The 15,170-nt window shown below is 55.5% G+C and overlaps 1 protein-coding gene across 2 annotated transcripts in view; it reads left to right on the forward strand.

Moving 5' to 3' along the window:
- aoc1 (amine oxidase copper containing 1) overlaps positions 1-15,170 on the forward strand; it is a 48,671-nt gene that overhangs the window by 15,008 nt on the left and 18,493 nt on the right. For both annotated transcript variants that reach the window (XM_052023859.1, XM_052023860.1), the window contains exon 2: positions 9,541-11,151. In XM_052023859.1, coding sequence (XP_051879819.1) covers positions 9,603-11,151 — 1,549 coding nt within the window. In that variant the 5' untranslated portion in view covers positions 9,541-9,602. The remainder of the gene's footprint in view (positions 1-9,540; positions 11,152-15,170) is intronic.

A 15,170-nucleotide genomic window follows, 5' to 3' on the forward strand; every position in this document is an offset into this window, starting at 1 on the left:
AAGGCTTAGAAAGCAAGGATCAGACAGGGCTCTAGAGAGTTACAAGGTAGCCAGGAAGGAGCTTAAGGATGGACTTAGGAGAGCTAGAAGGGGGCATGAAAAGGCCTTAGCGAGTAGGATTAAGGAAAATCCCAAGACGTTCTACATGTATGTGAAGAACAGGAGGATGACTAGAGTGAAGGGATAGAGGAGGAAACATGTGCCTGGAGTCGAAGGAGGTAGGGGATGTCCTTAATGAATATCTTGCATCAGTATTCACCAGTGAGAGAGACCTTGACGTTTGTGAGGACAGCTTAAAACAGTCTGATAAGCTGGAACATGTCAATGTTAAGAAGAAAGATGTGCTGGATCTTTTGAAAAACATTAGGGTAGATAAGTCCCCGGGGCTGGACAGGATATATCCCAGGACACTACGAGAAGCAAGGGAAGAAATCTCTTAGCAATGATCTTTGCATTCTCACTGGCCACAGGAGTAGCAACAGATAATTGGAAGGTGGCAAATATTGTTCCTTTGTTCAAGAAAGGGAGCAGGGTAATCCTGGGAATTATAGACCAGTGAGTCTACTTCAGTGGTGGGCAAATTATTGGAAAAGATTCTTAGGGACAGGATTTATGAGCATTTGGAGAAGCATAGGCTGATTAGGGACAGTCAGCATAGTTTTGTGAGGGGCAGGTCATGTCTCACGAGCCTGACTGAATTCTTTGGGAATGTGACAAATCACATTGATGAGGGTAGAGCAGTGGGTGTGGTGTACATAAGATAAGATAAGATAAGATAAGATAAGATAAGATAAGATAAGAAGATAAGATGGACTTTAGTGAGGTGTTTGATAAGGTTCCCCAAGATAGGATGCAATGCTGGGCTGAGAAGTGGCAGATGGAGTTCAACCCAGAAAAATATGAAGTGATTCACTTTGGAAGGTCGAATTTGAAGGCAGAATACAGAGTTAATGGCAGGATTCTTAGCAGTGTGGAGGAACAGAGGGATCTTGGGGTCCAAGTCCATAGATCCCTCAAAGTTTCTGCGCAAGTTGATTGGGTTGTTAAGAAAGCATATGGCATGTTGGCCTTCATTAGTCGGGATATTGAGTTCAAGAGCCACAAGGTAATGTTGCAGCTATAAAACCCTGGTTAGACCACACGGAGTATTGTGTTCAGTTCTGGTTGCCTCATTATAGGAAGGATGTGCAAGCTTCAGAAAGGGTGCAGAGGAGATTTACCAGGATGCTGCCTGGATTGGAGAGCATGTCTTATGAGGATAGGTTGAGTGAGCTGGGGCTTTTCTCTTTGGAGAGAAGGAGGATGAGAGGTGACTTGATAGAGGTGCACAAGATGATAAGAGGCATAGATCGAGTGGACAGTCAGAGACTTTTTCCCAGGGCAGAGATGGATAACATGAGGGGACATAATTTTAAGATGATTGGAGGAAAGTACAGGGGGGATATCAGAGGTAAGTTTTTTTACACAGAGAGTGGTGGGTGCATGGAACATACTGCCAGGGGTGCTGGTAGTGGCAGATACATCAGGGACATTTAAGAGGCTCTAAGATAGGCACATGGATGATAGAAAAATGGAGGGCTATGTCGGAGGGAATGGTTAGATAGATCTTAGAGTAGGCTAAAAGGTTGGCACAACATCTTGGGCTGAAGGGCCTGTACTGTGCTGTAATTTTCTATGTTCTAAAAGTTGTAGCTCTATAAAAACTCTGGTTAGGCCACACTTGAAGTATTGTGTGCAGTTCTGGTCGCCCCATTACAGGAAGGATGTGGAGGCTTTGGAGAGGGTGCAGAAGAGGTTCACCAGGATGCTGCCTGGATTAGAGGGTATGAGCTATAAGGAGAGATTGGACAAACTTGGGTTGTTTCCTCTGGAGCGTTGGAGGCTGAGGGGAGACCTGATAGAGGTTTATAAAATTATGGAAAGCACAAATAGGCTCCAGCTTTAAGATGAGAGGGGGTAAGTTTAAGGGGGGTGTATGGGGTGTTTTTGATTTTACACAGACAGTGGTGGGTGCCTGGAACGGGCTGCCTGGGGTAATGGTGGAAGCAGATACGATAGTAGGGTTAAAGAGGCTTTAAGAAAGGCACATGAATATACAGGCAATGGACAGATGTGGATCATGTGCAGGCAGACTTTAATTTGTCATCATGCTTGGCACAGACACTGTGGGCCGAAGGGCCTGTTCCTGTGCTGCACTGTTCTATGTTCATTGTTTTGAATCATCGGGGCGATCTCACTGAAACATCTCAGACCCTGTTGAGAAGTTTCCACCAGTGGGAGAGTCTCAAGTGAGGGGACAGATTTACAAGGTTAGGGGGAGGCAATTTAAAACTGAGGTGAGATTCTGACTGAGGGGCATTCAATCATAAACCCAGGGATGGTATCTTCACACCATTGGCTCCTCAGCCAAGCGCATACATCAAATGTCCAAACGTGAGGTGCACAGGAACTTCTGACAGAGGGTGGTGGATCTCTGGAATTCTGTACCCTGGAGGGTTGTGCAGGCTGGTTCACTGGGGGGGATTTAAAGAGGAGCGAGATAAATATTTGATAGATGGGAGATTGAGGGTTGATGGGGAACCAGCACAGGAGAGGAGTTGAGGACAAATAGATCAGCCATGGTCACAGTCATGGAGGGCTGTGACTAGTGGTGTCCCACAAGGATCGGTTCTGGGACCTCTGCTTTTTGTGATATTTATTAATGACTCAGATGAGGGGGTGGAAGGATGGGTTAGCAAGTTTGCAGATGACACAAAGATTGGTGGTGTTGTGGATAGTGTGGAGGGCTGTCGAAGCTTACAGAGGGATATTGATAGGATGCAGAGCTGGGCTGACAAGTGGCAGATGGAGTTCAATCCAGAGAAGTGTGAGGTGGTACACTTTGGAAGGACAAACTCCAAGGCGGAGTACAAGGTAAATGGCAGGATTCTGGGCAGTGTAGAGGAGCAGAGGGATCTGGGGGTTCATATCCACAGATCACTGAAAGTTGCCTTGCAGGTCTTTAGGATAGTTAAAAAAGCTTATGGGATGTTAGCTTTCATAAATCGGGGGGTTGAGTTTAAGAGCCGCGAAGTGATGATGCAGCTTTACAAAACTCTGGTTAGGCCACACTTAGAGTACTGTGTCCAGTTCTGGTCACCTCATTACAGGAAGGATGTGGAGGCGTTGGAAAGGGTGCAGAGGAGATTTACCAGGATGCTGCCTGGATTAGAGAGTATGGATTATGAGGAGAGACTAAAGGTGCTAGGGCTGTTCTCATTGGAGAGAAGGAGGATGAAGGGAGACATGATAGAGGTATACAAGATATTGAGAGGAATAGATAGAGTGGACAGCCAGCGCCTCTTACCCAGGGCACCAATGCTCAATACAAGAGGGCATGGCTTTAAGGTAATGGGGGGGAAGTTCAAGGGAGACGTCAGAGGGAGGTTTTTCACCCAGAGAGTGGTTGGTGCATGGAATGTGCTGCCGGGGGTGGTGGTGGAGGCTGATACATTGGACAAGTTCAAGAGATTGTTAGATAAGCATATGGAGGAATTTAAGATAGAGGGATATGTGGGAGGAAGGGGTTAGATAGTCTTAGGTGTGGTTTGAAGGGCCTGTATTGTGCTGTATTGTTCCATGGTTCTATGGTTCTACATGGAATGTTAGGACAGGCTTGAGGGGCAGAGTGGCCTATTCCTGCTCTAACTTCTTTGTGTTGAAAACATGACCTCCTTGTCACAAAACCATGTTGACTTTGCCTGATAACCCAGAATTTTTTGAAGCACCCTCCTGTAACATTTTGTAATCTAACTCTGTTTAAATAATGACGTGCTTTTTCAATCTTCTATCCAGAGTGGAGAAGCTCACACTTTCCTGAGTTATACCTTTACCCCGTGACCCACCCCTCTCCGTTTCTTTGCTTCTTCTCACAATTTGTTAACTCTTCTTCAGCATTCCCTCAGCATTGAAGGTACTGCTTCCACTCTGTGGGTTCTGACGTGGTTCACCAGGCCTGTGTGGCACCTGCAGACCTTTCCACAGATGGGGCAGTAGGTGGGTGAGATGATGGGTTGGTAGATTGTCGGTGAGATGGCACATTCCTTCTGCCACTTACACAGGTCCCTGCGGGCTCCCCACACACAAACTCAAGGTTCTCAATCCCTTCCTCAATGCTCCTTCTCCATTTTGAGTGGTCACATGGGCCACAGATTCCCAGCTGCAGTTTTCAGGAAGGCTTTGAGAATATCCCTGAACCTTCTCTGTCATCTGCAAATCACTTCCTGGGATGGAGAGGGGAACAGAGTGTCTGGAGTCAGAATGTGAAATGCCTGCCCACCAGAGTGGACCAAGTCTGACCCAGGACGAGGCATGGACAATGGTCCACTTCACCTGCCAGTGGAGGATTCTTCAGAGACAACAGTGATAATACATCTATACCAATCACTAAAAATTGTGCCACAGGTCAGCAAGACCAAAAAATAAATCAAACTCTACTGTAAGTTTCTATGTCCACATCTATGTCTTAATCTGTCCAGAACCTGGACTGGCCCCGTACTGCATGGAGCTCTGGCCACCATGTTACATGGAGAGGACGCAGGGGGCATTTACAAGGAAATCCAAGAACGCACAGCAATTATATGTCAGGACAGGAGAACTCCTCCCTTGAAACCTACAGGCTGGTGGGCCCAACATCAGTGGTGGGAGAGTTACTGCAGGGCATTCTGCGAGACATGACCTATCTGCATTTGGGAAGGCAGGGACTGATTAGGGATAATCACATGGCTTTGTATGTGGGAAATCATGTCCCATGGATTTGATTGAGTTTTTTTTGAAGAGATGACCAAGTGGGTTGACGAAGCAGGACCGTAGAGATCGTCTCCATGGACTTCAGCAAGGCCTTGGACAAGGTCCGACATGGTAGGCTAGTCCAGAAAGTGAGATCACATGGGATCCAGGGTGAGCTAAGCAACTAGATAGGAGTCAGAGGCTGGTGGTGGAGGGGAGTTTTTCAGATTGGAGGTCTGGGACCAGTGGTGTGCCGCAGGGGTCGGTGCCGGGCTCACCGTCGTTTGTCATCTGTATTAATGCTTTAGATGAGAATGTAGATGCTGTGGTTAGTGAGTTCGCAGGTAAGACCAAACCGTTGGTGTGGTGGACAGAGAAGGTTATCGAAGCTTACAGTAGGATCTAGATCAAATGGGATTGCACAAAGGAATGGCAGATGGATTGTAACTCAGATTGTTCCCCAGGGTAGGAGAGTCTAAAACTAGAGAGCACAGGTTTAGGGTGAGAGGGAAAAGAGTTGAAAGGGGCCAGAGGGGCAACTTTTTCACACAGAGGGTGGTGGGTAAATGGAATGAACTGTCAGAAGAAGCTGTAGAGGCAGATACAATTTCAACATTTAAAAGGCATTTGGACAGGAAAGGTTTAGAGGGATATGGGCTAAATGCAGGCAAATGGGATTGGCTCAGGTAGGCACCTTGATCAGCATGGACAAGTTGGGCTGAAGGGCCTGTTTCTGTGCTGTATAACTCTATGACACCAAGTGCAATGTGATGCATTTTGGGAAGTTAAACCAGGCCAGGACATCTCCTGGCCCTCTCTGTGACTCCCTGGTCCACTCATCCCACCCCACCCACCCCTCCCTGACCCCAGACATTTTCCCTTGTAACCACAGAGGTGTAACACCTGTCTCAACACCTCCTCCCTTACCACCATCCAGGGCCCTAAACAGCCCTTACAGGTGAGGCAGACATTCACATGCAAATCTCCAGCATTATCTATTGCGGCTGGTGCTCCCGATGTGGCCTCCTCTACATCGGTGAGACCAAGCACAGACTTGGTGACTGCTTTGCCGAGCACCTGCGCTCCATCTGCCATGGCCGTCTAGAGCCATTTTAATTCTCCTCCCCATTCCCACATCGACATGTCTGTCCTCAACCTCCTCCAAAGCAAGGGTGAAGCTAAGTGCAAATTAGAGGACTAGCACCTGGTATTCTGCCTGGGTAAACTGCAACCCGACGGCACGAACAGTAAATTCTCCAACTTCCGGTAAACTGCTCCCCCTCGGTCCCTCTTCTCTCTCCTCCTGATGTACCCAGTTCCTCGACGCTCAACGTTACCCTGTTTCTTTCCCCTCCTCCACACACTCCATGGGCCCATCGCTAACCACTCCTCCCACTGGTTCCCCTCCCCCACTGTTCCCCTCTGCCCTCCCCACCTCCAACACTTGATTCCATGCTTCACCTTCCTCCCCTATCAGATCCCATCACCTTCAGCCCTTTGTCACCTCCATCTATCACCTCCCAGCCTCTGTCACTATTTCTACTCTCCCCTCCTCCATCTGCCTATCACCCCTCCTCACCTGGATCAACACATTGCCTGACAGCTCTTGCTCCACCCCTTCCCCTCATCTCTTTATGCTATCCATCTCCCCTCCATCTTTCAGTCCAGATGGAGGGTATTGACCTGAAACATCGACTGCCTATTTCCCTCTCTAGATGCTTCCTGACCCACTGAGCTCCTCCAGCAGTTTGTCTTTTGTTCCATGATGTTATATAAGGTCAATCCTTAGCCTCTCACACTGCAAGGAAAACAGTCCCAGCCTGTCCAGTCTCTCCCCATAACTCAAGCCCTCCAATCCTCTACTGCCACCCTCCGACTCCTTCCACCAAGGACATTTTGTATCCGATTGGCTATCTCACCCTGGATCCCATTCTCACCGTCTAGATCAGGCTATCGTGTGGAACCTTGTCAAAGCTCCCACATGGCAGCCTGTATAATGTGTTATACAGCACAAACAGGCCCTTCTGCCCAGCTGTCCATGCCAACCAAGATGTCCACCTGAGCTAGTCTCTTTTGCCTGCATTTGGCCCAGATCCCTCTCAGTCTTTCCTGTCCATGGACCTGTCCAAATGTCTTCTAAATGTCTTCCACCTGAACCACTTCCTCTGGCAGCTTGTTCCGTTAACAGACCACTCTCTGTGTGGAAGACTTGCCCCCTAAGTCCCTTTTAAATCTTTCCCCTTTCACCTTAAACCTGTGCCCTCTAGTTTTAGATTCCCCTACCCTGGGAAAAAGACTATTTCCTGATCTATGCCCCTCATGATTTTATAAACCATCATAAGGGTCACCTCTCAGTCCCAGCCTATCCAGCCTCTCCTTATAACTCAAGCCCTCCAGTCTTGGTAACATCCTTGTGAATCTTTCTGCACCCCTTCCAGCTTAATCACGTCCTTCCTATAGCTGGGCGACCAGAAGTGCACACAGTGCTCCAAGTGTGGTCTCACCAACATCCTGTACAACTGCAACACGACATCACAACTTCTATACTCAGTACCCTGATGAGTGAAGGTCAGTGTGCCAAAAGCCTTCTTCACCACCCTGTCGACCTGTGATGCCACTTTCAGGGAACCATGTACTTGTACACCTAGGTCCCTCTGTTCTACAGCACTCTCCAGGGCCCTGCCATTCACTGTGAAAGTCCTGCCCTGGTTTGTCTTCCCAAAATGCAACATTTCACACTTGTCCGAGGTAAACTCCATCTGCCGTTCCTTGGCCACAACTCAGTTGATGGAGATTCCGTTGTAATCGAGGGATATGGAATTAATGCAGGCGTGGGATTCGTATGGATAGGCATGATGGTCAGCAGGGCCTGTACAACTCTATGATCCTAATACCCAGTGGAGCCTTCACAATGCAGGAGGTTTGAAGAGTGACCACGTCCACTGTGGGGAGGATAAGCAGCAGTTGATAGAAGAGTCACCAAATAATCCAGGAACCAGAAGGTGGTGCAGCGGGTAGTGCCGCTGTATGACAGCACCAGAGACTCAGGTTCCATCCTGACCTTGGGCACTGTCTGTGTGGAGTTTGCACGTTCTCCCTGTGACTGCGTGGGTTTCCCCTGGGTGCTCCGGTTTCCCTCCACATCCCAACGATGTGCGGGTCAGTGGGGTAATCGGCCACCGTAATTTGCTCCCAGTGTGTGGGTGAGGGGTAGAATGTGGGAGGAATTGATGGGAATGGGGGGAAGTTGATGGGATTGGGGGGAGTTGATGGGATTGGGGCGAGTTGATGGGATGGGATGGGATTGGGGGGAATGGATTGGTGGGGGGAATGGGATTAGTGGGGGGGGAATGGGATCGGTGGGTGGTGTGGAGTCAGGGGGCCTGATTCTATGACGTACAACTCTCTGAATCCATGAACCTTCTTCATTGGAAGAAATTTGAATGAAACATCAGGGCTGGCAGAGACTGATGGGGCTGAATGGCCTGTTTTGGACTGTGTAAAACTCCAGCCCTTGTCTTCCCATTTCAAAACCTCCCGGTCACTCACCGCCCCTCCTGGTCACTCACCGACCCCACTGCCCCTGCCGGTCACTCACCGACCCCACTGCCCCTGCCGGTCACTCACCGACCCCACTGCCCCTCCCGGTCACTCACCAACCCCACTGCCTCTCCTGGCAGGTCATGGCCCCCATCTCCAGAATGTTTCCTGTAACAGTTCTGCCTCCCCCTCCCCTGCTGCCCCACTGCCTTCCACCTCCCCCCGACCCCCTGCTGCCCCACTGCCCTCCACCTCCCCCCGACCCCCTGCTGCCCCACTGCCCTCCACCTCCCCCCGACCCCCTGCTGCCCCACTGCCCTCCCCCTCCCCCGACCCCCTGCTGCCCCACTGCCCTCCCCCTCCCTCCTCCCTGCTCGACCCTCCTGCCTTCCCCTCCCTGCTTGCCCCCCCGCTCCCCACCATGCTTGCGCCCCCTGCTCCCAACTCCCTGCTCGAACCCCCCACCCGCCCCCGCTCCCTGCTTGCCCTGTCTGGGACCAGAACTATGGTGACACCACCCCCCCCCCCGCCACCTTGAGGCCGTGCTTCACCACTGACTGTCTCCCTCCCACACTCTGCGTTCCCCCAGTTCCTGCCAGATCCCCAGGTCCATGACGCAGTGCCTGACCTCCCTCCACACACCCAATCCCCCCCCCGAGGAAAACTGCCCCCACACACACCATTACCCCCTAAGCAACCCGTGCCCCACACACACCATTACCCCCTGAGCAACCTCCCCCCCACACACACCATTACCCCCTGACCAACCTCCCCCCCACACACACCATTACCCCCTGAGCAACCCGTGCCCCACACACACCATTACCCCCGAGCAACCTGCGCCCCACACACACCATTACCCCCGAGCAACCTCCCCCCCACACACACCATTACCCCCTGAGCAACCCGTGCCCCACACACACCATTACCCCCTGACCAACCTCCACACACCATTACCCCCTGAGCAACCTGTGCCCCACACACACCATTACTCCCGAGCAACCTCCCCCCACACACACCATTACCCCCTGACCAACCTCCCCCACACACACCATTACCCCCTCGGCAACATCCCCCCCACACACACCATTACCCCCTGAGCAACCCGTGCCCCACACACACCATTACCCCCTGACCAACCTCCTCCCATACACACCATTACCCCCTGAGCAGGCCGACCCCACCCCCCACCACACAGGTGCAGGAGCTAACCTTGTTGCCTTGCCCCTCCAGCCTCTGCCACGAACAGCTCGAGCTGTGGGAGATCCTTGGTGCCAGGGCCAGTGTTGGGGAGGATGACGCGTGTGGTGAAAGTGCTCTGGCTGTTGCTCTGCCTGGCAGTGTTGCGTGAGGCCAGCCCACCACCAGAATCCCTCTATTACCAGCGCCGAGCCTCTGTGTTTGCTGACCTCAGCGTCCCCGAGGTACGGACGGTGAGGAGCTTCCTGCTGTCTCAGAAACATCTCAACCTCTCGGCTGCCAGAACACCAACGCTCAACAAAAACTACATCTTCCTCATCGAGCTGCTGCTCCCCAAGAAGGAGCAGGTGCTGGACTTCCTCCAGGGCCACGTTTGTCCACCACAACGCAAGGCCAGGGTGGTGGTCTTTTTTGGTGCTGAGCCAGCTCCCAACGTCACTGAGTACGTCGTGGGACCTCTGCCACTGCCCAGGTATCACTACCCCATCAGGACGAGAAGCAGCAGCTCCATCAAGTTCACGGCACGACCCATCACCTCGGTTGAGTACCAGCTCCTTCACAGCAAGATAACCCAGGTTACCGAGGTGGCCACTCCCCTGCTGAGAGACATCAGTGGCTTCTCGTTCCACAACTGCACTGACCGCTGCCTGACCTTTACAGATGTGGCACCCAGAGGTGAGAGGTCAGGGGACAGGAAGTCATGGTTCATCATTCAGCGAGCTGTGGAAGGCTACTTCCTTCATCCAATCGGCCTGGAGATCCTGCTGAACCACGAGAGTGTTGACCCTGAGCATTGGGTAGTGGAGAAGGTTTGGTACAATGGCCAGTACTTTGACAGTGTGGACGAACTTGTGGAGAAGTACAACAGAGGGCTGGTGGCGATGGTCAAGCTGCCCGACCTCCACAAGGAGGATTTATTCTCCTCCTACCGCCCCCGTGGACACTTACAGACCAGAGCCGGCACCCCTGGACCCAAGGTCTGGGAGCCATATGACAAGAGGTACTGGGTCAAGGGGAACTCGGTCATGTACGCAGGGTGGACCTTCGCCTTCAGAGTCCGTTCATCCACGGGCATCCAGCTCTTTGACATCAGGTTCAACAGCGAGCCTATTGCCTACGAGGTCAGCCTTCAGGAAGCCATTGCCTTTTACACTGGCCACAGTCCTGCCACGATGCAGACCAAGTACATCGACACGGCCTGGGGCATGGGCGTGATGGGGCATGAGCTGGCAAAGGGCATTGACTGCCCGGAGTTTGCCACCTACAGGGACACCTATCACCTCCTGGACAGTGACCAGCCTGTGCACTACAGGAACACTCTGTGTATCTTTGAGTATCCCACCGCCGTCCCCCTCCGCAGACACTACAACAGCAACTCCAGAGGAGGCTACAACTTCTACGCAGGTCTGGAGGGACAGGTGCTGCTGCTGAGGACCACCTCCACAGTCTACAACTACGACTATCTCTGGGACTTCATCTTCCACCAGAATGGGGTGATGGAAGTCAAGGTCCATGCCACTGGCTACATCCACGCCTCCTTCTTCACTACCGAGGGACTCAACTATGGCACCAGGGTCCACCAGCACCTGCTGGGCAATCTGCACACCCACCTGGTCCATTACAGGGTGGATCTGGATGTGGCAGGTGGGTGGGCACAGAAATCCAACCAGTGGGCCACTGATGGAACCCACCCCAATCATTGCATACCCTCCCCAAACTGAACCCTCATATCCAAACACTCCCACCCCAACGCCAGTCACCCCAAACTCTGCCCTCCCTCACACCTCCCAAACCCTCCCTCTCCCACACCTCCTCCCCTACCCATGTCAGGCATGGGTTTGAGCCCCACCCCACCCTAGATCCACCAGTCAGTGACCTGTGTGTGGTGCAGAGTCCACCTGTACTCACTGAGTCCAGGAGATGCAAGTGCTGCATTTAACTGGCACCTGGGACTGGACACTGTGCTGCAAAGCCCAGTCATTGGGGAGCAGCCAGGGCCACAGCTGACAAGAGGCAAGGTTTCCCTGGAAGAGCAGTCTGTCCCCAGGGCAAACCCAGGCGCAGGCCCACTGAACGGTGATTGTCCACGGGTCCCTGACACATCCGAGAGGTAGCCGACAGATTCCTCACCCAGGAGTTGCAACAGATCCCAGATACCGCCCCTCCCTCAGTACAGCCCCTCCCTCGGTACTGCCCTTTTTTTTAATATAAACATTTATTCGCTAAAAGCACTACAAAAGACAACCAGTGTCAATACCGAAAAGAAACTAAGCAACGACGTACTGCAGTAGAGAATACAAACTAATACTAACAAAACACACACGCAACGCTACACCCGCTAACGCAACACTTCAAATAAGAATCGCGTTTGTACCGTCCACAACACACGCGATCCCCTGAGGGGCTCACCGAGCATGTAACTCAGCTAGGGTGCCCGCGGAAAACGTGTGCTCTCTCTCTAAACACACCCACGTGCGCACATAAGCAGAAGACGGGCAGGCAGGCAGACCGGCCAGTATCCTCGGCCGCCGCATCCCGTGGATGGCCAGGTTGGCCAGGCCCAGCAGGAGACCCGCCAGATCTTCTGCACGCCCCACCCCGGGCCGCACCGGGTGCCCGTAGACCAACAGCGTCGGGCTGAAGTGCAGCCAGAACTTGAGCAGCAGCCCCTTCAGATACGCAAAGAGGGGCTGCAACCTCTCGCACTCCGCGTACACATGATACACCGTCTCCTCCCAGCCGCAGAAGTGACAGGCGGCCAGGGTGTCGGTGAACCGGCTCAAGAATCGGTTGCACAGCATGGCCCGGTGCAACACCGTCCACCCCAGGTCCCCGATGTACAGCGGGAGCACTCCCGTGTAGAGAGACCTCCACCGGGGACCGCCCTCACCGCCTGCCGGCAAGACGGACCGCCACGGCGTGTCCGGCCGGCAGACCAGGGCGAGGAAGTGAAAGATGTGCAGGAGCAGCCCGTACAAGAAACGCCTTGGAGCCTCGCAGAACGGTACCGTCAGCGTGTCCTCCAGGCGGCTCAGGTTGTGCCACCTCCCACGAGAGACGCCGGGCCCTGGGCCCGACCAGCAACTCCGGCAGGGCGGGGGCCGGGACCACTTCCCCCCCCCCCCCGGCACCCACCGCAACCGGAGGGGGAGCGGCCACGCACTCGCCGCACGATACCGTGCCCCACGCCCGCATCAGATCCTGGTAGAACCCGCGCAGCCCCCGCATGGCAGCACGGCCAACTCCCACTGCCGGGAGACGTGCTCCATCCCGGAGGCAGCGTCCCCGGTGGGGGAAATAGGTGGCCCGCGCCTGCCACCACGGGGGGTGCTCGGTGTACAGGCAGCCAGTTGTTGAAATGCCAGTACGCGGACCTTGCCCTCACAGGCAGCGGGCTGAGTGCCACCCACACCAGGTGGTGGTCCGAGCACGCCACCGGCCACATGGAGGCCGCCGACACGCAGGAGAAATGCGCCTTGGACACATATATTTGATCGATCCGGGAACCTCCACCTCCCCTGGACCTCCGCGAGAAAGCGCAGGAGTCCAGATGAAGGTTCTGCCAGACGTCGACTAGGTCAAAGGATCCCACCAGGTCCCGCAACAGCCGCACAGACGCGCGGCTACATTGGGGCCCGGAGCGATCCCTCTCCCCGAGGGTACAATTGAAGTTCTCCCCGAGGATGACGCACTCGCCTCGATCGAAAGAGTCCACCGGGGCAGACACCTCCTGAAGCAGGCGGGCTTGCATCAGGCCGACCTCGGGGATGTACACGTTGACAAAGTGCAACGGCACACCGTCTGAGCGCACGGCCAGATGAAGCAGTCGGCCGGCACCAGCTCCCGAACCTGCAATATCTCTGGCTGGAAGGTCGGGGTCAACAAGATCGCCACCCCGCTCGAAGTGGAGCTGAGGTGACTCATGTAGACCCCCCCCACCGCGCCACTCCAGGAGCCAGGCAGACTCGTCTCCCGGAACAGTGCGAGTCTCCTGCAGGAAGCTCACCGTGTACCTCCCATCCCACAGGACCGAGAGGTGGTGGAATCTGCGGAGAGACCCCCTGCCGCCACTGATGTTCAGGCTGGCGACGGTGACCCTCATGACGGCTGCGGCGCGCTCCCTTCACCCACACTACAGGTGGAAGGAGCGGGGCTCCCCGCCGAGCTCTCCCGCACCCTACACCTAGCCGCCAGAACCTTCAGCAGGTTGTTGAACCTGCTCCTCTCTTTCCGGTCCAACGCCAACCACCCCCCGCACCGCTCGAGGATGTCGTGGATAGAACGCACGACCCCCGGCAGATCCACCCAGCGGGACACAGCCAGCTCATCCCTGTGCTGTCGACCCCAGATTTCTTCCAGGAACTCCCGGATCTCCTCCACGGCGACGGGCTGCGACGCGGTGCCAGGGACGAGGTAGTCCTCCAGCTCGGCATTGAAGGAATCCCCCTCGCCCTCACCACCACACCCCAAGCTCTCGTCATCCTCCGGGCAGTCACCGCCACTGGGCAACCTGCCCGCCCCAAGCCGGGCCGGAGCCCTCTCGGACGGTCCCGCCCCAGGGGCGACCCCAACCCCAGGACCGGCGCCCGGAGGAGACTCCATCACCCCCATGCCCGGGAGCCCAGCCGGACCTCGGCCCCGAGGCGAGGCAGGACCGGACCCCCGCACACCATCACCACCCCCCTGGACGGGCGGCTCATAGGCCTTCGCGGAGCTCGAACGGAGGACGTGGGTCGACGGGGCCTCTCCCTCCGCCACACCCTGGTCTCCCCCCCCCACCAGCAGCGCTAGGAGGGTCCCCGTCCTCCCCACTCACTGGGGCACCCTCACTTCGCGTCACCGAGCGGGCTGGCAACCCAGGAGCACCCCGACCCCCCTCAGACACGGGGGCGGAGCGCACCCTCTCGGGACTCCTGGCCTCGATGGCGGCCACGAGCTGGGAGACCATCACCCCGGCCAACACCCCTCCCTCAGGCAACCCCGGTTCTGCGGGGCCCTCAGCAGGGCCGATCCCCTCCCCGGCAGGCACGCACTCCGAGCGCGCGGCCTCAACCGAGGTGGGTCCTCTCCCTCCGACAGCCCCCGCATCGCGGCACTGCCCTCCGACTCGGGGGGCGCGACCCCAACAGAAGCCGAGTCGTCCCCCTCAGTGCCACCCTCCAGCTCGGGGGGCTCGCCCCCCGAGCACACGGCCTTCACCGGGGGTAAACCCCCCTCTCAGGCGACCCTGGTCCCTCCGACCCCTCGGACACATTCCGGCGCTGCTTCAATCCACTGGGGTGCGGAGGCACGGTGACCTCCATCGCAGAGGAAACCTCGGCCCCCAGCACCGCCTCCTCCCCCTCGACCTCCCCTGGCACCTGCTGAACCCCAGAGACCCCAGGGACGCCCGGGTCCGGACCAGAGGAGGCCGCCGGCTCCCGCCCCTCCAGGGGTGAGGCCCGAAGGTGCCCCTTCTTCCGCCGCGCCCTCCTACCCACGACGGGAGTCTACCCCTCCCCACCGTCCGCACCGCGCTCGTCCCCACCCCCCACCCCCACCGACACAGGAGGGGCAGCAGGGGCAGGAACGGCGGGGGGAGGGACGGCGGGGGCAGGGACGGCGGGGAGAGGGGCCACGGCAGGAGTGTCAGCGGTATCCCCCCGCACCGTTGAAGCGGAACC

This window comes from Pristis pectinata, chromosome 9, assembly GCF_009764475.1.
Source record: "Pristis pectinata isolate sPriPec2 chromosome 9, sPriPec2.1.pri, whole genome shotgun sequence".
NCBI classification, from domain to species: domain Eukaryota; kingdom Metazoa; phylum Chordata; class Chondrichthyes; order Rhinopristiformes; family Pristidae; genus Pristis; species Pristis pectinata.